The sequence below is a fragment of the Scaptodrosophila lebanonensis genome, unplaced genomic scaffold, assembly GCF_003285725.1.
Source record: "Scaptodrosophila lebanonensis strain 11010-0011.00,11010-0021.00 unplaced genomic scaffold, SlebRS2 tig00001418-arrow-arrow-pilon, whole genome shotgun sequence".
Taxonomy (NCBI): domain Eukaryota; kingdom Metazoa; phylum Arthropoda; class Insecta; order Diptera; family Drosophilidae; genus Scaptodrosophila; species Scaptodrosophila lebanonensis.
Genome location: NW_022060744.1, coordinates 1,595,109 through 1,619,382, shown reverse-complemented (window position 1 = coordinate 1,619,382; position 24,274 = coordinate 1,595,109). Strand labels below are relative to the sequence as shown.

Genomic DNA, 24,274 nt, shown 5'->3' with positions numbered 1-24,274 from the left:
AGAATATCCCCGTACCAACGCATATTTTGTGGAGGGTCTGCTGCCAAAACCGATCATACCCTTTGTGCACAAAACACGTTTGGGAAATGTCTGAGGGATTTCTTAAAATGCCAAGCACCATACATATAGTATAGTACACTCCTCGCATTACCAGACTGTCGCAATACATGCGAGTATATGTTGTTATTCAGATGTCGCCACTCCCCCAACTCAGTCGGCTCAGTCAGCTTTTCACACACTACCTACCGGTGATTTAGTTGTTGCGAGCAACGAGCAAATGAATCAAATTCATTAGCGAACAATTTATTGTTTTGTATTTTAAGATCAAATATCTAAGACACCTATCTATGTATCTACTCGTACACTCGTACGTGTGTGCTGCCCAGTATCTGTGGTGGCCACAGGTGATCAGTTCGGTTCAGCTGAGGAGGCAGGCTGGCAGCCGTCAGCCAAATGGCCAACTGGCCGGCCAACTGGACTAACAGATCGCAGCTGAGCAGATCAGCGGGCGAGGCCGTGTCTAATCCGATTTTGACTTTATTAACGGTGCAATTTGTACGACGACCGACGCCCGCGACACTTTACCATGCTTTGATCGCTCCCCGCCCATTCCCCTTCTTGGCCACACTCAGAAAAATGAATGCTTGTTCTTGTTATAATATAGAAAATATTCTGAAATTTAGAAATGGTTCCTAAAGAATGCTTTTCTTAAATGAAAAATTAAAAACCGACGAAACACATTTGCTTTTCCCCAAATTAGGGTGAAATCTTACTAATTACGAAATGACTATATTTTTTTCAAGTTCCCAAAAAAGGCTTTTCTAAAATTTAGAAAATCACATATTTTTTCTCAAATTAGAGTGAAATTTTCCACTGTATTTAGCAATACATAGCATTCTAAAAATGAGAGAATCTTTCCTCTAAACCCAGAAATTGGTGTTCCTTAATTTAGAGAAGCTTTGTTAACATAACACTTTTGAATCGATTGCAATCTAAGAGTCATGGAAACATTCGTACTCTTTGGATAGAGTAAGTTCTGAGATTTGTTTGGTTATTAGTATTAGTTAGAATACCCATGTGATTTTATTTATAATACGAGTGCAAGAAAATTTAGAAGTCAATCAAGAGTCCGTTACAGCATTAACAGATTCTCATCCGATATAATCGATATCTTCGCAAAATGGTATCGATAAGGAGTATCGATATCGATAAGAAGTAATTAAATGCCGATTTTTGGAACATTTTCAATTTTGTTTTAATTTTATTTTTGCTGAGTGCAGCTATTTCTGTTTTATGTGCCAACTTGAATAACAACAACAAAAATATGCGCGCCAGCTCGCAGTTATGCGATTATTATTTATTGCTGTGAGTTCAGCAGCAACAACAAAAACAACAACAACAACACGAGTGGCGGCAACACAAATTGTATGCTAATCGCTCGACCGAACAAGCCAGAGCCAGAGCTTGGCAGCCAGGCAGTAAAAGAGACTTGGAAGCTTGGAAGCTGGGACTACTGGGCAGCAGCTGCTGCCGCCGCTTATCGGCCAAGTTGGTTTATGGCCAAAAGTTGCCGCTATCCGTGTGGTGGTGGTTCGGTTCGTGTGGCTCGTGTGGCGAACAAGGCTTGGCCTTAGACCCCCTCTTTATGATTGTTGCTGTTGCTGTTGCTGTTATTGTTGTTATTTTTGTTAGTCTTGTCTGATTTATGGAGTGTTGCTGACTAATTTGAACTTCTGGGTGTTAAAGTTCTTGTAAATAGTGACCGATCGCTTCCATCCAAAACTATTTTCGGTTTTTTTTTGTCTCCGCCCACTCACCTAGCTGGAGACTTTTAAATCCGTTTGTCGTTGCCGTCGCGACAGTGGCCCGTGAAGATCAAGATCGAGCTGCTAATGTGTGTGATTTGTGTTGATCTATCTATCTTTGTATATATACTATACTCGTACTTGTATGCATGATCTATTTTTAAGCTCCATGGGCGCATTTTCAATTCCCATCTAATGCATTCTTGTCTCGTCACCATTGCCAGAGTTCATCAGTGGGAAATGGAAGGGAATTTCTTATGTATATCATATGCTCGTATCTAAAATAGAATGTCTCAAAGGCGTGCTGGTGATTCTCCAAAGAAAATGTGTTGGGGATATAGACAGCTTCGTCGAAATCTTCAAGTCATATTATATCTCCATAAGTTTAAAGTCTCTTACTCAAAGGGGCCGAGCTCTATCCGAACTCGAAACCTGTAGATTGTTGTCTGAGGCATTCTTTAAATCTCATATTCGAATGTTAACTGTGCCGTTTAAAACTATACTTAAAGCTCCTTCATATTCATATTGTCTAGATTTATTTCTAGAAACTAAATGTTATATATGCAATATAAATACAGAACAAATTCGTTTAGATAAAGCATAAAATAAATTTTAGCCAACGCTAATGGGAATTGATTAACAAGTTCAATACTAAAACAAATTCCAAATTCCAAGAATTACAGGAGTTAAGGAAAATCACTAATAGCTGCGGAGTGGGAGAAGAAGGAAGGTTTTAAAATCTAGGTGTTCTAGGTGTTTGCCACGCCTCCCTCTGCTTGTTACAATTTATCCATTTCATGTAGAACTTGTAAATACCATAAATCGATCATTATTTCCATATCTTGTATAAATTTTTTCAATGAAAATTTCTTGTAAATGTTAATTTAAATTGGAAGCTGTCAATTAGAATCTGCTAGACATTTTAGAAAGTGAATTTGTCGACGTTTCTTTGGGATTCATAGGCCTATTCTCGTTTCCGATTTCGATTAAATTTGTTCCTGTTTTCCAAACACGATCGACTAATCCAATTTCAATAGTTCTTTCTTTTAAATAAACAAATAAACTTAAGAATAGAAACCATGCTATAATATTGAAGAGGAATCTCCACAATTCAACGCCATATAAGAATGTGGCATTAAAGCTGATCTCAGTAAAAATATCAGAAAACTAGAATACAGACCTTTTAGCGGAAATTTTATTCAAATACTGAAGTTTCGAATTCAGAATGAGTCCGAAAGGCAGTATAACACTTCTTTTAAAGTTATAAGATCTAGTATATATTATAGAAGAATAACCACACTATTGAATTATAGAAGAGATATGAAAAGGGAGTAGCTGCGCTCTGTATGGGAGTGGGAGAGGCACAATAGATCTGCTGTATGTATGCATGTGTGTGTGTGTGTGTGTGTGTGTTAGCGAAACATCAAAGGCGAGACGACTTCACTAATAGGTTGCCAAAGTATCGCCGAAAAAGGAAGTATCGCATGCACGACTCTCGTCTATTCGTTTGTTCGCCGCCGTTGTCGCCGATGTCGTAGTCGTCGGAAGCGATCGTGTCGTGCCAAACTCTAGAATTGCCGCCATGGTTGCCAACCAATGTTAATTGTTATTGTTGCTGTTGTTCATGTTGTGGTTGTTGTCGACAAGGTGGTGGACTCCAGCACTGATGAATCATACTCGTACATACATACTATATAGTACTCGCATGTATCTCCCATTGGACTAGCCATACAGCGCTCACTCATTGTCGTCGTCGCCGTCGTCAAGTACACAATTATTCGTATAATCATGGCATACCATATTTGTGATAAATATATATATATATCTATATATATATGTGTGTGTCGGCTGTCAAATGTTTTGGCAGTTTGTCGATTTAATGATGACAAATGATGGCAGCAATTTGCAGTTACATTTTAGCCATTGAACATGGTCTCAGGCCTCCGTCAATGATGTGTAGAAATATTTAAAGACTTTGCTTTCACTGCAACGCCTTGCGTAGCACTAATTAAAAGATGTTGCTTAGAAAGCGTTTTGCAAAGGGGGGTGTTGGGTAGAAAATTAATTCCAACTATTTGCTTAAATTGAAAACTTCGCCAGCTACGATAGTTTCATGTGCAGACTTGATATTACTCCACCGATAGCTCCTTATGAAGTCCCACATTTCTTTTCTGTTTCTAACATACTCGTATATGCCCCACCATCTAGTAAATTCCCTTAAGCCCTGCCCTTGATACAAATGTTATTCTTAGAAAATTCTATTTATATCGAAGAATTGGAATACCGCAAAGCCATAAATTGTGTAATTGTGCTTGCCTTCTTCTGCTAAGTGTTTCAATCCCTCCTATTCGAAATTCCCTTTAATATTATGTGAAGTCATTGTTTCTTCCACGTGCTATATATATATTCCCCAATAGTCTAGAATTCCCTTTTATCCTTTTTTGTACTTCTTAGAAAAATACCATTCAGATTAAAGAAGTAAAGTCGTCGCGTAGTCTTCCATAGTGTCTTCTACGAGTTCATTCTCCTTAGTCTTGAGATATATTCAATTCAATAGAAAATTTAAATCCAATTGAAGAGTCCAATAGGTTCTCAATAATAATAATAATAATAATTTCCAACCATCTAGCAGTTCCTTTCGTCATTCCAATTTAATTCAAATCGTAAATCTGGGAAGCTTTGCCAACTCTGATAGTTTTTTGTGAAGACATAGGTCTAATGCTGTGCCATACACTTCTCTAGTCTAGTACTCCTTAACCTTACTCCTAAACCAGTCTATAAAACCACCTTTACAACCATTCCCAACTTTCAAGTATTTCCTTTTAAATTCAATTGAAATGCAGAGCTGAGAGGCTGTAATGCCCTCGAAAGTTACACCCTCTTCTGGTTGATACACTCATTCCCAACATATGGTTCTCATATAAAATGTATTTATCTTTCACATTAAATAGAATAAAAAGGGAAAGGGTTCCTCAACCCGATCGTGAAGACTTGTTTGCTTCTTATCTTCATATATGTAAGTTGTACACTCTTTCCCAGCTATCTCAATTATTGTAATTACCCTTAAAGGTTAGGAACTGTTTGGATTTTCTTTTCTCTGTCTCTGTCTCTGTACTTCAATATTTTCCGGAAATTTCTTGCTGTAATGTGACGCTCCCAGCAACTACCTCTCATACTTCTTCAATAGTTTTAAGTGAGAAGACTTTTGTAGCCTGCCTGGCGTGGGTTTCTTTGCTTAGAACGGACATCCAGTTTAAAAATGATTGTACCCTAATTTCTAAACTGTAACTCATATTACTTAATGAGTAATGAGCTTATGAGCTAATAATGAGTTGAAAACTTTTGGAAACATGTAAGCACAGTCTTTGTACGCGAAATCCCCCTCGGCTCGTACTATGTGCAATAAATCTGGTGTTGTGTTTATTTTTGTTGTTTTTTGTAAATGCCGCAAAAAGCGTTTGTTGACATCAAAGCAAGGCCGACACATTTCCCACGCATTGATACGTTGATGGACTAGTTGACTGCCTAACTGACTAACTGACTTGCTGACTAACTGTCTTACTAACTGACTGACTGACTGACTGACTGACTGAGTGGCAATCGGCTGCGAATTCGCGGCAACTCTGGGCTGAGAAGCACGTCGTTGGCTGCTGACGGTGTCATCGCTCGCTCTTGCCGCTGCGGCTGCCCCGCCAGTCCCGCCTACCCTGCCCCTTAGATTGTTTTTTTTTTCTCTCTTTAAAACGAGACCACGACTGGCAGATAAAGCCAAAGTCAGTTTTCAAGCAACAGCCATGCGCTGTTGTGTGCCAAAAGTCAAGCCAATAAAAGTAACAATAAACAAAAGTTGTTTCTTTTCTGTTTTTTTTGTTTTTTGCATAAATATTGTGAATCGAAAAACCAAATATGGATGTGTGTGTATGAAAAGCCTTGCTAGTGTGTGTGTTAGCGAGTGTGGGTTGTCATCGTCGTCGTCGTCGGCGTCGGCGTCGTCGTTGTCATCGTCTCCGTGTCCGTGTCCGTCTCCATCGTGTCAACGTCTCCGGGCGAGCTCCGTTAAAGTCACGTTTGTTTAATAAAATTAATATTTACATATGTTCGTATTTACACACAGAGAGCACAAAACGCTTTTGCGTGTGTGTCCAAAATGGACAAATAGACAAATATATATAGACATTTGCACGATCCATGCAAGCCACGCACGATCCAACACACACACACATACACACACTCTGTATGTGTTGTACATTTTAAAGTCAAACTTCTTGATGGGAAACAACACATTTCCAACAACACTCCCCTAAAATGGTTTCTCGTGTCCACTTCTATATTAAGTCTATATTTTTAATATTTTATATGAAATATTTTTTGATTTGTTAGTGTTTCGAATTTCGAATCAGCTCCAGCTTCATTTTAGGGAAGTCACACTGTATAGAGCGCATGTCCCCTCTTAGTAGCTCTGATTTAATCTAAGCACAGCCAATCGCTTTATATGGCAAATCAAGAGCTGTTTCGTTTCAATTAAATAATATATATTTGGTTGGCGTATTCTCTGTCCAAAACTGGATAGCTCAACCGGCGAGTTCACATCACTAACACAGCTATTCGAAAGAGGAAGCACGCCAAATTTCAAAAAGTGCGATAGAAATCTGTTCTTGAAATGTTGAAGAACTCATCAATTCGTTGTTGTAGCACAAATATTTTCACAAGATGCATAGCAACAATTGCCAACCAAAAGCATCTCATTTCAAGATTAATTAGTATTCAAATATAGTATTCAATACCCACTTCTTAAAGCTATAGATCATTTCTTTAAAAGAGTGAACAAAGGCTTAAACTACACCAACATGGAAAATTGGAAACAACAACTTACATTTTTGTTTTTACTGTATGTACGTATATATATATTTTTTGATAGATAAACTAATTGTGCTGTCGATACAAATTACAATAAAGATGTTCTACATAATAAAGATACAGATAAATATATAACGTTATAACTTCAACTTTAAATAAAAGACTCAAAAATAAATGTGCAATATGGTCTATTAATGCCTCCGAAGTTTAAATCAAAATTAAAATTGGTTCCATACCCTAAGCATACCCTTTTGAATCTTTCATAGAACAGAACAATTATACCCAGGACAGAAGAAATAAGTACAACTACAAGAACTAACATAGGGCAACATAAATTTGAGAAATATTTTTGTAAAAGAAAAATCTCACTTAACAGGTTGCGTATTTTAAACATTTTTCAACTATATGAAGCGATTATATCTTAGACAGAGGAAATACAAAATTTTAAAGTGCAGAAAAACGGACGAACTTGTAAAAAAATTTCGGGATACAGAAGTTCCCATTTAAGAGGTTTAAAACCATTTTCATTTAGGTTTTCTCAATTGCTAGCAGTTGTTGTTCAAAAAGTGCTCAAAACTCTCAAATTATAAAAACTACAAAATATTGATATTTTCTTAATTATATTCATTCCCTCAGAATATAATGATTAATTCTGAGTTAAACTTTACATACAAATTTATATATATCCTTAAACAAAGAGCGAATACGTTTGTGGATGTTGATTTTGATTGATGTTGCTTTTTGTCATTGTTGAAGGATATTACGAAAAAGGTAATATTAAAAAAATAATTATTATTTGAGGTGCCTGTTTTTTATTCAACCAGGGGTCCAAAAATCTAAACATTGTTTTATTCTTGCAAACGTTAAACATTACGAGAGTAAACAAGTTAATGAAAATGGGGAAAAAATAGATCACCATTTCGTAACGTCTTTAGTCAAAAATGTCCAAATTCTTCTCACGGTGTATGCGAACTACTAGCTGGGTATGTACAAGTATGTACATATGTATGTAGACTATGTACAATTTGTGTATTCATGTCTAATTGTGTTTCTGCGGCATATCTGCTAATGGTGTGCGTGGCTCTAGTCTCTAATTTTGACCAGCGACTAAATTCAAGTTTATAACTAAATATGCGAATTCGGCACAAGTCGCGGCGCACTACATACACACTCGTACTCGTACTCGTACTTGTACTTACATAAATAAGTGCATAGATACTATATACATACTATATGTATGTATAGATGTGTGTGTTTGTGTGTACACCTCTTTGCGGCTTTGTGGGCTGGGGCAGAAACCAAGAGGAGAGGCAAAGGCAAAGGCAGTGGCAGCGGCAAAGCTCTGGCCTCGATTGCGTTTGCCACATTTTTAACAACTTCACCCACATTCGAAAATTCGTTTTGGCTTTGGCTTCGAAAACTGAAAACCAGTTCAGTTCAGCTCAGTTCAGTTCAGTTGGAATTGGCGTTGCCTTTGCCTAGTTAACTACTTTTATTCTTTTTTCCCAATGTTATCTGTTTTATCTGTTTTCCTATTTGTTTTTATTTTGGTTGCCATTCGTGATGGCTGTTGCAGTTTTTCTTCTCTCTTACCTCACTGAGCTGAGAACCGAAACAATTCGGAAAATGTCGTCCACAAAGCTATTACATAATTCAAACGACACTCGACATCAATTATTATATAGTTTCTTTCTTTAACTAGTGAATCTGTCTATAAAAATCTACATATAAACTGACTGATTGGGGATCAACACACGCCCCAAGGAAATTAAAGTATGTTTCTCTTCACAGTGTAGCTGAGGCTATGGAAAATTTGAACTCCTAAGAAAGAATTTCAAATGAACTACATAGTCGGTGTTTGTTCAATATTTTTTTTTTTTTTTTTAATTATAGATCGATAATATATTTCGCATTTTAATTGTGAAACCACCTAAAAAAAAGGATTCATCATATCAGAAAATATAAGCCATATGTAGCCCCACATGATGTCTAAACATATCTTTTAAAAACTTTCGTGGCATCATAAAAGAACTGGTGTCTTTAATATTTTAGAGTGCAAGGATGCTTGTTATACCCATTTTTAAACACCCTTTCCTCGACAAGCTCATCTGTTAGCTGATCAAAAAGCTATGCATTTTGTGGGATCTACAAAACTTCCTATAACTTGTTACACTAGTAACCAAACCATTTGATATCTTTTGGGTGCAAATGACTGCCATAAGCCACAAGCTCCGACTAATTGATTTTCAAAAAGATATACACTTTGTGGAGTTTGGGAGGAGTTTGCAAAGCATCCTTATGTTGGTTACAATAACTAAACAATTGTCAATATGCCAGAAAAAGCACTCTTTCAACCACAAAGTTCCCTAATTAATGATCCAGAAGGTGTACAAGTAGACAAAGCCTTTTTCTTACACAGTCACAAATTTGCATACCTTTTGGGTAAAAATATCTGCCAGGTGGAATACTCGTAGTTATTTAAAGAATGATGTCATTATTCTCCATTGAAAACAAATAACAGCGAGCTGCCGAGCTCCTCTGTTCTCACGAGTCATGCACGCAGAATTTTTTGCGTTCAATGGCCAATATGCGATTACCGTTAATCAATACCAAATAGACAAATTCACAGTTTTAGCCATGATCGAATGGCCCCAGAGCCAGTAGCAGTGCCAGTGCTAGAGTAGGTGACCGCTCAGTTTTTTCTCGATATGATTTCTATTATTATTACTACTATTATTATCATTGCTATTATTGTACATACTTGTATAGTGGGAATATGTGCAGAAACAATTTGCGAGCGTGTCGAATGTGCTGGCAATCAATCCATCATTGCCAAATATCCACAACTGCACCAAATGTCCAAATGTCCAAATGTCGAAATGTCCAAACGAACATACAAGTATGTATGTTGTAGGAAGTCTCTCAGAACCACCTTGAACCTAACACTTTGAAGTGTTGTTGTCGCCTCTGCTGCGCGATCAGAGACTGGAAATCGGAGAACAACAAAGCAACAAAACAACAGCAACAACAACAACAACAACAAGAAATGCCGTCAAAATCGGCGGCAGCTACTTAAATCGTTGGCCATTGGCCATGCCAAGTGTTATGGCCAATAGTGAGGTGAGGATGGTGGCGGCAGCAGCCAACACCACCGCCACCACCACCACCACCACCTCCAGCACCACCACATCGTCGTCAACCACATAACCACACAATAATGCGCAAAATTCCAACAAAGCCGCGTGCTGCAAATAAAATTGAATGAATTTTTTTTGAGAAAACGGTCCGCCATCGCGGTTCAAATCCGCTTAGGCGGCCAAGTCACCGAACTTCCCAGCCCCTCCTCAACACCCCTCCTCAACGCCCCCCGCAACACACCCCCCGCTGCCGAAAGACACCGCACGCACATACCGCGGCGACAAAGTGTTTATATTGTAATTGCAGTGGCAGAAAAAAATATTTAAAAAAATCAAATACAATAAATATTTATGCTTTTTGCTTCTCTCTTCCTCCACACTTTGTGTGTGTGTGTTTTTTTTTTTTAAATCTAATTTTTTATTTTTAATTTGCCATTTTCGCAATGTCATTTTTTTGTGTGGCGCGCATGCTCGTTTTAATTTTGTCTTATTTAATTTGTCTTTTCTCTCGCTGGCTGCCACTTGCGGAAGCAAAAAAGCCACATTGACGCACAGTGGTGCGAATTGGCAAAAATTCATTTTCCTTATTTTCTAATTGTAAAATAATCATTAGGGCTAACAAGGATGTGAGTTCGTTCCTGAGAATATGAACTCGGTTCGAATCACGCCGCTACCATCTACGCATAAAGCATGGTTTTTAAAATAAAATAAAAAATACTTGCAGTTTTTAAAACTCTATAAGAGTGGTCTCCTCATATATAAAAATGTCAAACAGCATAAAAAATATTGTTTACAAAAAGTACACATATATGAGAAAAAATTATTTTAAACAAATTTAAATATCACTAAGAAATTCGACAATACATAAATAATAATAATAATAATGGGAAAGTCCAATCACTGTCCCTTTGCAGTCTTTTGTGTTCCACATAATGTGCTTGCTAGAGGGATAGGTGTTGCACTTCTACCTTCCTTATGAAGGACAGCAGATTTAATTGGTTCCTACCTTCGTTTCCTCGTCCCCCTTTTAGAGCTGGAGAATCGCATGTGTGTGGCGCTGTGGTTTCATTGTCCGTCCTTCCTACAGACCATCAAGAGAGGCAAGTTCATCCAGAGAGGGTTCCTGTTCACCCTGGTTTCTTCTGATAAGCTCCAGCTTGACGTAGTCCTGCTCTTCCATTCAAAAAGCTACCTCTTTCTGTGTCGATCTACTTACCCACCTACCATTGATTTGACTGCAGTGTAGGGTGTCCTGGGCCGTTCTTCTATAGATTCAAGATCAGTACTGGTTTGAAACTTTCATTGAAACTTTTCTAATTTTTGCACATTGGGCTGCAATCTCTCCCACTGTGCGCGCGAACACTTTGTCGTTGATTCCATTATTGCTGTTGCTGTTGTTGTTGTTGTTGTAACACATACTCGGACATGTGTAAGTGGTATTATGAGGCATATTCATTTTTTGCAATTGCTTTTTACCTAACGTTATTAACGCCATATTGACACACATTGCAGCAGCAGCAGCAGCAGAAAAAAAGAAAAGAAAAGAAAGAGAATCTAAGCTAATTACCCAACAATATTTGTCACCCGCCTCCGCCTCCACCTCCACCTTCGCCGCCTCGTCTCCCACTTGGTGAATAAAGCTCGCAAAGCGAAGAGAAGAGTTTTTTCCTTTGCCGCTTTCGCTTTTGCCAGTCCTCCCATCCTCCCATCCTCCCGATGCCTCTGTATACACATACATATATGTGTGTACTTAGTACCTGCCTGCCAGCCTACCTGTGTTTTGTGTCACGTACAATGGTTATATGGACGTGCATGGCCATAGCCGTAGCTCTAGCCCCTACCTTCAGTGGGCGGCGTGTAATCAGTCGACAGCAGCATCTGCCATCGCCATCTTCGTGAGCATCGTCGATGCTGCGCTGCGGTTGTGGATGTGGTTGGCACGGCCAAGTGCTAGACCCACTTTCCTCGCTTTAGCCGACTTTTTTGCCACACAGAAGCAGAGACAGAGCGGAGACGGAGACAGGCGTTAATTGTTTCGACACTCAACACTTGACGCTGTCGTTGACCCCTTGTGTCCGGGCCATAGAGCAGGCCAGTTAGGGCTCCTTCTTAGCCTTACAATTACCCCTATTGCCACACTTCCCCCTCCCCCTTCCCCTAATCTCAATTCTAAGACTGTTGCATAAGTCAAAGCCTATGCCACTCTACTACTATATATTTCAGTGTTTTAGCTCGCTTATCACACAATTTCTTGGCACCGGAATGGAACTCCTAACTCCTTTCAATAATTGTAGACATTACCCCTTCTTAGAGCCGCTTCTACATCCAGTCCCCATTGCAATGCCAAGACTGTTAAATAACTCCAGGAAAATTATCTTAAAGCTAGCAGATATTGCCCGTCTTAGCCCGGCACAATGTAATGTTTCAAATTGTATTTATTGCCCCTATGTTTTCACCTTATTAGTTACCAGTAGGAAGGTATTTAAATGAACATTTTCTGTTCTTGACAAAAAATTGTTCAGTAGTCCTTTACATTTTTGTTCTTGCCAAAATATTTCATCATATTTGATCATCAATCAGTCAATCAATAGATTGAGCGAGTGTGACTTCTTCTTCCTAATAAATTGAAAGATCTCTCTGGGGACATTCAAGCCGAATCGTACTGTTCCGAAGATGGGAAATTGAATAGGGATTACTTTGATTTCAAAAGGTTTAATTATAGGTGCGGGTCTCATTTGTATAAATTTTATTGTTACTATCTAACTTTTTGGGTGAATGGTACATTATTGAACAAACCATTATAGATTTTGCAACTGCAGCCTACAACAGACAAATACTTTATACTTCCCTTTTGTGACCTAAACTGCCCCTCTCATACCAACAGTAAAGCAAATGTTTTGAATTAACTTCTGAAACATTCAATATCACGCTCTTTGGTATTTGCGTTTCGACCCAAAACGTCGCCTATCATAAAATAAATCCCATTCGATTGATTGAATAATAAATGTCATTCGCACACTTGTACTTCCGCTCCATAAGCTCCAATTCGCGGCCCCACCCAGATCGAATGCAAGTGTGAAATGCTACAGAAAGTGAAAATGATGTGCAAATGCGGGACGACAACCGAAAAAGAAATACTATAAAGCTTGTTCGCATGCATATTTATGGATCTATGCATACCTATGCATTATTCAAGAAGACGAACAAACGAAGAAAACGAAGATGAGGAGCATGCGCATGCGCATGCGCAACAGCCAATGACACTGATCGGGCGAGACATACTCGTACACTCACACTTACGTGTCTGGTAGCAGGCATTTGGGGAACCGATCATGGGCTGCTTGTGTGCGATCCGATCACTTGACACAGCCATTGTCAATGGTGTCGGTGTTTGTGTCTATCGTGTCTTGAATGCTCCACATGCCCATCCACCAACCATTTCGTAGCGCAATCCGCAGAGACAGACCCATTTAACGCCTCTGGCAAAATGCAACGTGGGCGTCTGACGACCTCAATGTCTCTTGCGATCCGTCGGCTCATCGTCCGATCGTCGGAGCAGCTCTTTGTTTACCTTTTTTTGTATTTCAATGCCGAATGGCTGCCTCACACCGCCGGCGATGTGCTCTCTGGTGCTTGCAGAGAGATAAGCCAAGACTATAGTGAGATTATCAATATGTATAACAGACATTACAGCGACAATATTCCAGATCTATTTTACTATGAAGACCCTTTTTTCCTTTCAAAAATACTACAATCAATGGAAGACACAATCATGGTATAATCGATTTTATAGCAACATTCAGGATTCACAGATACATTTGAATATATTTGCAGACTATTTCTTGCGTTTTGAGAAAACTAGAATGAATTATTTTATACATTGAAGAGAGATGAACAAAGACTGTAGTGAGATGATCACAAAATAATCGATATTATAGCGGCAATATTCCAAATTCATCGATCTATTTTATTGTGAAGACCCATTTTCCCTTTCAAGAACACTAGAATCAATGGAAGATGATCAAAGACTGCCCTTAGGGATAGGAACTAATGAGATGATCCTAACAAAACATATATTATAGCAACATCATATTTCACTGAAATCAGTTATATTATACACTGCAGAGAGATGAGCAGAGTGAGATAGTCATAATATAAGAGACCTTACAATAGGAAGAAGGAGAAAGCTAGAATCTGAACTACTAGTATAATTCTTCGTTTTTGTAGGGCAACTAATCACATGAGCATAATAGATATGGGGATTCAAACGAGTTGTTTGAAAATATCAGTTAAATTTATTGAGGTCAGTGCTACGAATCTAGTCAGATGATCATAATACAAGAGTTATATTATATCGGTCTTATTTTGGAATTACTATTTTTTTTAATAATAACTCTTGAGACTCACAAAATCAGTTGAATGATAGATTTAAAAACAGAAATGAAAGGTTTTTGGGTGCAGCTCTACTTAAGAGTTCGCAAAACAAATTCTCAAAATGAAAACCGATGCCACACAATCATCTTAAATGATTTCATTATCTCGAATTTTGAAAAGTCATATATTTAGAATAGAATGAACCAGATTTATTGATTTAAGGCAAGGCACAAACATGCCACCAATCATTTAACTTTCTTATGTTTTTATTGCGTTTTCGTTGTAAGTTTCTATAATTTTTGTATAACCTATACCCAAAAGGGTATACTAGTTTCTGCATTCGGTTCTGATGCGCTGCTTAAATCGATTTGCAGAAATGTAAAATGAATAATAATTACTGCTTTTGCAGACGCTTCAATGATTATACTTGGCGGAGTAAGAAAGAAACCTATACACATATGTATACTATACACTTATGTTTATATACAAGTAGAGCCTACGCTATTTGAATAGCGTTACGACATTACGGTACTTTGAACGTGTCGCCGATCAGCTGCGATATTAATTCGCATTAAATTTTTACAGCTACTATCAGAGCTTAAATCGTTCATGCCTGAACACACAAATGGAGAGAAACTACAAATGAGAAGCAAATCTGTGGCGGTACAGCCATCAATTGTTGTTCACAAACAATTCTGATACTATATATGTATATATGTATATATGATAGGAGTATATAACATCTGTAGGTTCTAATGCCAATTCTGGCTAAGAATTGTTGTTTCTCTCGACTTGCCGATAGCTCAGAGGATTCATAAAATTGTTTCAAGTTTGCTTAAGCATTTCAACATTAATTTCGCTTAACATTCTCTTTGGCTTAGTAAGGAATTCTTCTCCGAAATTTGAGAAATTTGTGTTTAAATTAATTACCCGTCTACCCATAGCTTAATAACACACAGGCAGGCAGGCAGACAGACAGACAGACAGACACTCACACATTGAAATTATTTGCTTGCACTCGAAATCTTGCCTTCTATGCACTGCAAACGTCACGCGATAACGATGTCGCCCTATATGGAGCATAGTAAGGGTATGAAAAGGTGAAACAATAAACACCAAATAAAGCATTTTGTGAGATAACCATATTTATTAAAAAAACACAAAAAAAAACTGTTAAAATATAAAATTATTACAAAAATGTGCATATAAATGAATATACTGCACTCATGTATAGTATGGAAGTGGAAATGGAAATGCATGGCAAGTGCTTGTTGTTTTTGTTATTGTTGTTGTTGTTGTTGTTGTCGTCGTGCAGCGCAGCGTATCGCATGGCATCGCAGCGCGTTGCAATGATGATGGGATGGTGTCGCTGTCGTTGTTGTTGTTGTTGTTGTTGTCGCTCGAGCTCGAGCTCGCTGAATGACATAATCTCTCAAACGTCAATTTGCCTTTGGCATTTACTGAGCGCAGGAGGGGGCGGAGCGGGTGGCGAGCATGGAGGTTGGTTATCAAGCAACACTCTAGCAATTATAATGTATGACCGCATTTGGCAGACAATCGCACACAACAAACGATCGCAGGATCTGACTGCCAGGAGGAGGAGGAGGAGGAGGAAGAGGAGCTGCTCCAAAACCACCAACCCATAATTAATAGTAATATAATTTACAAAATTAAATATTCTTCTATTTGTGGCTATGCCAGAAATTGTAACAGAGTGCCGTCTGTCTGTATGAACGCCTAGAACTGGGAATGTACCAAAGCTAGACTCACGAAACTGGCCAGAACGGACATGCGACAACTTTTTATAGCTTTCTCAAAGGTTTTAGAGTAATTATGAAATAATTCATATGTCAGTAATATAATAAGAGTCAATCGAAGCATGGCCTGTTTATATAGTACATCTCTCTGTATGAGCGCTTTGTTCTCAGGGTAAATGAGAACTGAAGCTTAACACAAGACGAGGTAGATTTTAGTATTCTGCCATGAATGGGTAGACGAGACCCCCTGAACCAAAGGACGCAAGAAGCCCGGGAAGTAGGTCCCTCCTCTGGCTCTCCCTTCAAGCTTGAAGTCACCCGTAAAGTGCTTGATGGAGATTCGGGTTTCGGTTGTTGAATCCCTATGTGCCCTTTAGGGGCACTCGTTCCATAAACCAATCAGAATAGTTGCATATACCATGCGCATCAAGAAAAAACATATGGGACCAACACTACATCTAGATGAATTGGAAGGATTGCGATTCGAAATGAAATAAAATGGTTAACAAGATAGAATGTTGGAGTCGAGCAAGCCCGCTAGTATAGTATAGTAATACCCTGCATCCAAAAGCAGCAAAAAGAAGAAAAGTGAACCCGCTGCTGCAATTTGTGGGGCGTAGTATTGTAGATATACAAGTAATATGGATTTGCCTACAATTTTTACTTGGAAATAACTGATTTGTATCAAATTTTAAATAGGGATAGAGACTTATGGAAAAGTTTTGTTTATGTGGCTATTTAATTGGGCAGAGTATTAAGAGGTGGAAAAGGGGGAAATTCAAAAGGTAAAACAAACTCGTATTGCCAAGGGATTAGGAGAGTCTGCATACGAAGTTTGGTCCAGGTGGGCTCAGTCGTTTCAGGAATCCAAGTGTTCATCCAGACAGACAGGCGGATGGACATCGGTGGATCGATTTATCTGGTCATTCTGATTAAGAATATATAAATACCTTATACCTAATGCACTCTTTTTACTCCCAAATGAAAAAGGAATTCTTCGAGTAGAAGGTCGATAGTACTGCTTTATTTATTGATCCATCCTTTGAGTTATATGAGTTGCTGGACTAAGCCCATGCAATGGATAAAATTAATACAATTATTCGCTGATGATTTGGCATTTGAGTTTTCTTCCAATTATTATTATTATACTTATGTGCAGAAGTTTCCTCAAAGTCCTTAAATGTTTGGAAAATTGCGAACAAAATGAGCGCAAAGTATTATTATCTGCAATTGATTTCCAACAATTGGGTTGACACTTGACCTGACCTGACCTCACCCGAGCTGAACTGAACTGAGCTGAGCTGACTGGTGGCAACATTTGCGGACGCGTCAGTTGATATGAGTATTAGGGCTTATATAGTACTATATATGCTAGCATATCGGCCGACTATCTACGACACGTTGCCGTCGTTCTCGTATTCAAATGAGTTTTGGTATTTGTGTCAACAATTCCCCCTCACCCCCTCCCTGCAAAGCAGCGATGATGATTACAATGTTTGCCAATTGGTGGCAACAATGTCTCTCTGTCTCTCTCTCTCCCAATCTCTGTGTGTGTGTGTGTGTGCGTGTCAATTAATTATGCAAAACGTGGCGCCAGCCGCATCCGCATCCTCATAATCATCCTCATGATTATAATTATCATATAGCCATATAGCCAGTTAAGCGAATATCACGCCCCGCCCCGCCCCCAATCCGTGGCATCTGAATCCAAATCTGAATGCATGGCGGCGCGACGGCAGCTAAGGTGGTGCGACTGCGGTGGCTACGGTGGCTACGGCGGCTACGGCAACTGCCAGCCTAAAAATGCCGCGCTAAATTCTTGAGGCGCTTAAAAATAAACTTTTTCTAGATTTTTGTCGCGCTTTAAAATAAGCTAAAAGAAATACAAGTATATACATATATATATATATATATGTATTTTTGACTTTCACTCGCGATTCCACGTTGCATTGCGTGCGTGCGTGCGTGATTGTTGTTGTTGTTGTGCAGTTGTTGTTGCAGTTGTCTCATTTATTTATTGTTGTTGTTCTCTTTAATTCGTTTCAGCACGCAAATTATGTGCGGCAAGCAGCGGAGGACTATTTGGCCCGCCGTCAGGCGCGCAACAAATCAATGACACGTTCAATGACTTCCGGCTTGGCGGGTCCAATACTTGCTATGGGGAACGTCCATTACTTGCCGGCGGCCAAAAGCGGCACCTTCTTTGCACGCGACAACGTCTCCAACTTCATAACCTGGTGCAGGTAAGTTCCCCCCAAAGAACTCCCCAACCCATAATTGGATCGGGTATCGAATTATTTAAAGTTTCGCAGGAACTCTACTTTAAGAATAGTTCTAGGGAATAGAATGCATGAACCATTCTCTAAGATACTCTACATTTAGAACAGATCTATAAAAGTCTTATATGAAATCCATAATCAGACAAGGTCTCAGATTGTTTACATTACGAGAATCTAATGTGAGACATGAGGGCTCATTATTGAAATGTCTCAGGGACGGACTCTACTTTTAGAATAGTTTTATCGAATAGTGTGTGGAACTCATGATAAAATCGGATCTTATAATGTCAGATATAAGCCCTAAACCATAAATCTTATTGCTCAAAAGTTCTAAGGAACAGATCTATTAAAAGTTGTATATAAAGTTCATAAGTGATAAATCGGATCTGGTACTATCCAAAAAAGGTAAGGTACTCTAGAATAAGAGTAGTTGTAAATAATGTACGAGATCTTTAATCAGATCAGTTAACATTTTGGAGCTCAAATTTAATAAACAGACGAATTCTCTGATTAAACAAGAATATGTAGAGATTACTGGAAGGAATTTCATATATTTAATGAATGAGAAAAGAAACAGAAAAGCATATATAGAATTTGGAAAAGCCTTTTCAGAATGTAGAAAAGCATCTATGCGAGTATAGTATATAATAGAAACCGCGCTTTGAAGTCCCTCAATTCATGCTCAAATCTGTTTCTGAATTTGTAGAAAGAGCCTTAAAATAATCGAGTGCCTATTATTTGAAACCGACGACCTCATCATGCGCAAAAACGAGAAGCATGTTATACTCTGCCTTCTGGAGGTGGCCAGACGAGGTGCCAAGTTCGGTAAGTTTCGGACCCATAACCCTAAATCGTGTCTTAATAACACCAGCCTTTGATTTGCGCAGGCATGCTTGCGCCAATGCTCGTGCAAATGGAGCGACAAATCGATCGCGAAATCGCGGCCGATAACAAAGCAAACGGAGGCAACGCTGGCACCCAAACGACCACCTTCGTGGCCACAGAGTGCAGCACACAAACGGATGCGATCGGCGTGACTGATGCGAACGAGGGCGATTCGAACGAACTCTACGACACAGACTCGGACAACGAGGACACAAGCGACGAGGGGCCGATGCTAATGTACGGACCCCAACCCCAGATCATAACAAACGATCTGAAGAGCCTCGACGAAATGGTAAGTGAATTACAATCTGCAAAACGTCAAAATGTTAACCAACAATTCGATACTGAAATGGGCTTTAAGAGGGACTTAGCCGAGTTCCGTGTGAATAATTTTGGTGAAATGAGAAAGTAGCAGGTTCGCCGGATTTGTTGATGATGTGGTGGGGCTCTAAAGCCCTGTCGAACACGGAGGCTTTGTTTTCATGAGAAATACAGCGCTTTCTAAAAACTAAATGAAGCGTTGAAAGTAGAGCTTATATCACGATGATAGGAATAACATGTCCTTGTCTCAAAGCGCTTCTTCTTTAACGGGAAGGAGTCGTGCCATGTGGTTCTGTAACTACAAGTATATCTGCTAAGCATGTTATATTCTATACGAGTATGTCCTGGACACATCTCATCATCATTGGGGAGACCAATTCTTCATCTGTGCATTATTGTTTTCTTCCCTTTGCTCTCTCTATCGAAGTCGAAGCGAACCAAACAGAGCCGAACCGCTTATGTCATGCGCTCATTATATTGTAAATTAATTTGACAAGATGTTCAGGCAGCTATGTCCAGTGGCGCTCAAAGATAGATGCCAACAGCAATTACAACACTAACAACAACAGCAGCAACCAATGCAATTACAAGTGTGTGTGCGATGGCTGCAACGATTGCAGCCGATGACAGCAGCAGCAACAACAATTGCAACTGCAACTGCAACAGCAACAGCAACATTAGCGCCCAAGGATGAGCAGACAATGCAAATCGTAGGTCGGCGGCTTATTGGTGTTGTTGGTGTTAATGTTGTTGCTGGTGCTGGTGTTGGAGTTGTCGTAGCTGGCAACGCAAACTAATGAGAGCCATAGCAACATTTCCTTACGCCAGCAGCAACATTGACATCAACGCGGCAACTGATGAAAACAATGCGCTGTTGTGTGTGTCTTCCCAGGCTGGCCAACCAAGCAGTCAACCAGCCAACCAACCGACCAACCGACCAACCATCCCGCCAGCCAGTGGGTCCAACAAATAGTTGCCGACGATGAATGCATAAATCGTTAAATGCCTGCCTGCCTGCTTGCGCTTTTTTATTGGCGTTGAAGCTCTCAGTGGGACTTCAAACGAAATCTCTTTGCAAAAGTAAACGACCCCGTCACCACTGTGTTGTGCCAAACGTTCCTATGAACCGATTTTAATAAAACTTCAGACTATCACGAGGCTATACAAGACAACATTTGGTTAAGACGTCACAACACGCAAGCAATTGAACAAGAGTTTTTTTCCACCGATCATTCCTATGGCACCTATATAAAATAATGGAGCTCTGTAAAATCTGTAATAAACTTGCTCTGCGTATGGATAAGACAAGTCTGCACACGAATTTTGGGGTCGCTAGCTGTTAGGGCAAAAAAGTTCTTGAGGTTCAGACAGTCGAACAGGGGCGCAACCTAACAGACGAACGGACGGACGTGTTTAAATCAATCCGACTCGTTATGCTATAAAGAGCAGTTACCTATAATATGGGGTCTGCCATGCTTCCTTCTGCATTTGGCGTTTAGACTTTCTAGTAAACTCTTTTGCAGGGTACAGTCAGTTTGTTTCTTTGATTTCTTCCACCGTACCAATTACAATAACAACAGCAGCAGCAATAGCACATGCTGACAAAAGATTGTCAACAACATCAGGCAAAAGCAACAACAATAAAGTGTTGCCAGTGTTGCAGTTCGCGCTACGCCTGGCGCTCAAATAGTCGCATGGACATTACAAGCATGCCACCACTCGTCAGTCAGTCAGACAGACAGTCAGACAGGCAGACAATCAGTCAGAGAAGCAGACAGTTAGACAGAGAGGCAGCCAATCAATTTGCTTGCTGCTGGTGCTGCTGCTGCTGACTGCCAAATCAGTAAATAGCCTCAACAACTTGTCGAAAATCAAATGATGTGCCATGGCAGGCAACAGCAGAGGGAGCAGCCACAAACAGATAGGTAGACAGACGGACAAATAGATAGAGCGACAGAGGGACAGACTGAGACACCAAAACTAGCCACGATCATTTGTCGCTGTTGCTGCCTCGTTGCTTGCCAATTCAACAACTACGGCACGTCGACGTCTTTTCCAATGCCTGTTTGTCTGTCTGCCTGACCGTTCGTTCGTTCGTTTGTTCGTCCGGCCGTCCGTCCGTCCATCTGTTCATCTATCCGCCTTGTAGTTGCGCATGCGATTTATGTGTGCAACAGCAGCAGCAGCAGCAGCCACAATCGTTTGTACCGCGTCCAAGCCCCGTCCAGGATCTGTTTGCTAATCTCGCATGCGTCAGAGGCGGCGGCCGATCATCGTTGCGGTTCGCGCATATCGCTGCCTTATCGCGCCTGAAGATTTATCGTTATGTCTTCTGCTACAGGAGCAACAAACAAACAAACAACTACAACAGCAACAACAACTGTAATGCATTTCGCAACAGGCGCTACCTTTGCCTGCCCCGCCGCCAATCGACTCACCGGTACGCTGCGCTGACACAGTTCCCAGGTGTCTATCCCGGGCCTCCATGTAACATCAAAACAACTGAGTTCAAAGGTGCAAACGCGTCTCTTGCCTATTGTCCGATGCTATGTCTGTCTGTCTGTCTGTCTGTCTGTCGGTCTGTTTGTCTGTCCATCGTTTTGTTGTTGTTGTTATTTTCGGGTTAGTTTTTCTTTTTTCTCTCCAGCAGCAGCGGGGTGGGGGTGGTGGCCGAAGTTTCGGCCACAGACACAGGGCCTCATCGACAGAAAAATGCCGCCAACACAGTAGCAATCGTTTGGGCCTTAGCTGGTTGGTTTATTATTGTTGTTGTTGTTGTTGTTAGTGGCATTCGTTCGATAGGCTGTTTTTCTTTTTTTGTACCCTGTACCCCAAAAGGGTAGCAGGGTATTACAAGTTTAGTGCAAAAGGAAACAAACTGAATACACGTCCATGAATATGGTCAGATAAGTCGATATAGCAGCCGTATTTGCTTGTCAGTATGAACGCCTGGATTTTGGTAACGACTAAGCCAATATTAACCAAACCCAGTAAGTACTTGTAGACTCTACTAAGCCCAAAGGAAGCCAAGTTTGTTTAACTTCTTCGCTACAGAATTTCTTCAATACTGAGCACAACTTCAAAAAACTGTGCACTGGGAAAATACGTACTTCCTAGTACTACGAGTATATTCTTGCAATTTCTCTTCAAATTTGGAACAGGTCTTAAAAAGGTTAGACCCTTAGGGCTCTCCAAAAAATTAAAAGCTGAATTCAACAAATCATGATCAAAATTAAGATTATGGCTTGCTTTAAAAGGTAATGAAAGTTAAAGCCACAAATGTAATCTCTGCCAGCTTCTTTGCTGCTGCTATGAATAGCAATCTATTCTTAGTAATTGTAAGACATCACCATATTGTTGACTTTAAACGTATCTGGGAAATTCATATTACAAGCAGTTGGGCTCTCCTCTAACTCCTTTCACATATGTATTTCAGAATTACATACATATTTCAAAATATGATCAAAATAATATAGTAAAATAATTTATAATAATATTTGAAGTCAGGTTTCTAGGTCAACATTTCTTCCAATTGCCAATAAATTTCAACTGGCAATTTAAAACTTGTTCATATTCTTCGCTTGGAAATTTATTAATTATTGTTTGTGTAAATAGTAAGTTTGACTTTTGTCAACAGTGGAAGGACAGGAATTAAAGAACCAATCCATTAATGTAAAATTATTTATTATATTTGTTTTCCCCCACTTCTCTTCGTTTAAATAGATTATTCATTTAATTTATGTTTATTGGGGTATAATACCCCTAAAATAGCTCATCACTGACAAATAGTCATAAAAGACATTGAAGGAGATTCAAAATTGTAGAGCATTCACTATTCGTTGGGGACTGATCCAAGCACCGAATTGGCATCTGACTTCGACGTCGACTCGTTTCCATTTCGCTCATTTGCTTGATCATTTGTTTGGACAATGGCGGCGCGTGAAATTATTCAGTGAAAATAATGTGACCCACGATGCCCGATGTCCGATGCCCAGGTCTGCGAGTAGGCAAAAGCCCAGACCAGACTCTCGCCCAACACTCTCGCTTCCACAGCCCGATCTCCCCGATCCCCGCCAGCAAGTAGTTGCCGCCGACTGTTGCCAAAAAACAGATCTTATGCAATGCCAAGGGAAAAAAAAATGGACAAGGGGAAGGGGAGAGGGCCAGATTAAACAGTGGACTGAAACAGAGTTCGCAATAATGGTGCTCTATCGGTAGTGGTGAGGAAATCTGCGAGTTTTCAATCACCAATCAAACTTTATTAGCGATTCCAATTAACTAATAATAATTCTTGCTCAACACTCTCAGATATTTTAGAAAAGGAAGAATCATAATTATGAAACCTACTGTTTAAAAAGAACGAAAAAGTTTAATACTGCTTTGCGAGTTAATTTAGCAATTATTATGCCAATATTTCTTCAACAAATTCGTAGATATTTTATTGACATTTTGAAAAACAAGAATCCTAAACACCGCAAACGGGAAGGAAAATGAACTCACCACAGAATTTGGCACTGTTATTCCAAATAATTAACAGTAGCACTGCTCTGTTAACGCTTAACGCGATCGCAATCACAGCTACTTCTTACAGAGCTTATAAACGTTTGTAGCTCTGTTAAGGATCGCTCTGATTGCGTTTGCTGCTGAGAGCTAAAAGAGCGATCTTTAGAGATGTTATAATAACATCATAACAACTATAGTTTGCTGTTAAAAGTTTAACAAAACGATGTTACTGTAAATGCTTTTGGCACTCACAGCGATCTTTAACATTACTTCTAAACTAGCAGAGCAATAACAGAAGCATTGTTAGTAAGGACTATACGGAAAAGAAAATAACTGTTTGGTTTATTTCTAACTTA

At 39.5% G+C, this 24,274-nt stretch overlaps 1 protein-coding gene across 3 annotated transcripts in view; it reads left to right on the top strand.

Annotated features, from left to right (window-relative positions):
• Window positions 1-24,274, top strand: part of LOC115633210 (GAS2-like protein pickled eggs) — a 102,660-nt gene that overhangs the window by 71,893 nt on the left and 6,493 nt on the right. For all 3 annotated transcript variants that reach the window (XR_003996327.1, XM_030530596.1, XM_030530597.1), the window contains exons 5-7: window positions 17,977-18,173; window positions 18,916-19,034; window positions 19,097-19,386. Coding sequence is in view for 2 of the 3 variants with exons in the window: in XM_030530596.1 (XP_030386456.1) it covers window positions 17,977-18,173; window positions 18,916-19,034; window positions 19,097-19,386 (606 nt within the window). In the remaining variant the exon portion in view is untranslated. The remainder of the gene's footprint in view (window positions 1-17,976; window positions 18,174-18,915; window positions 19,035-19,096; window positions 19,387-24,274) is intronic.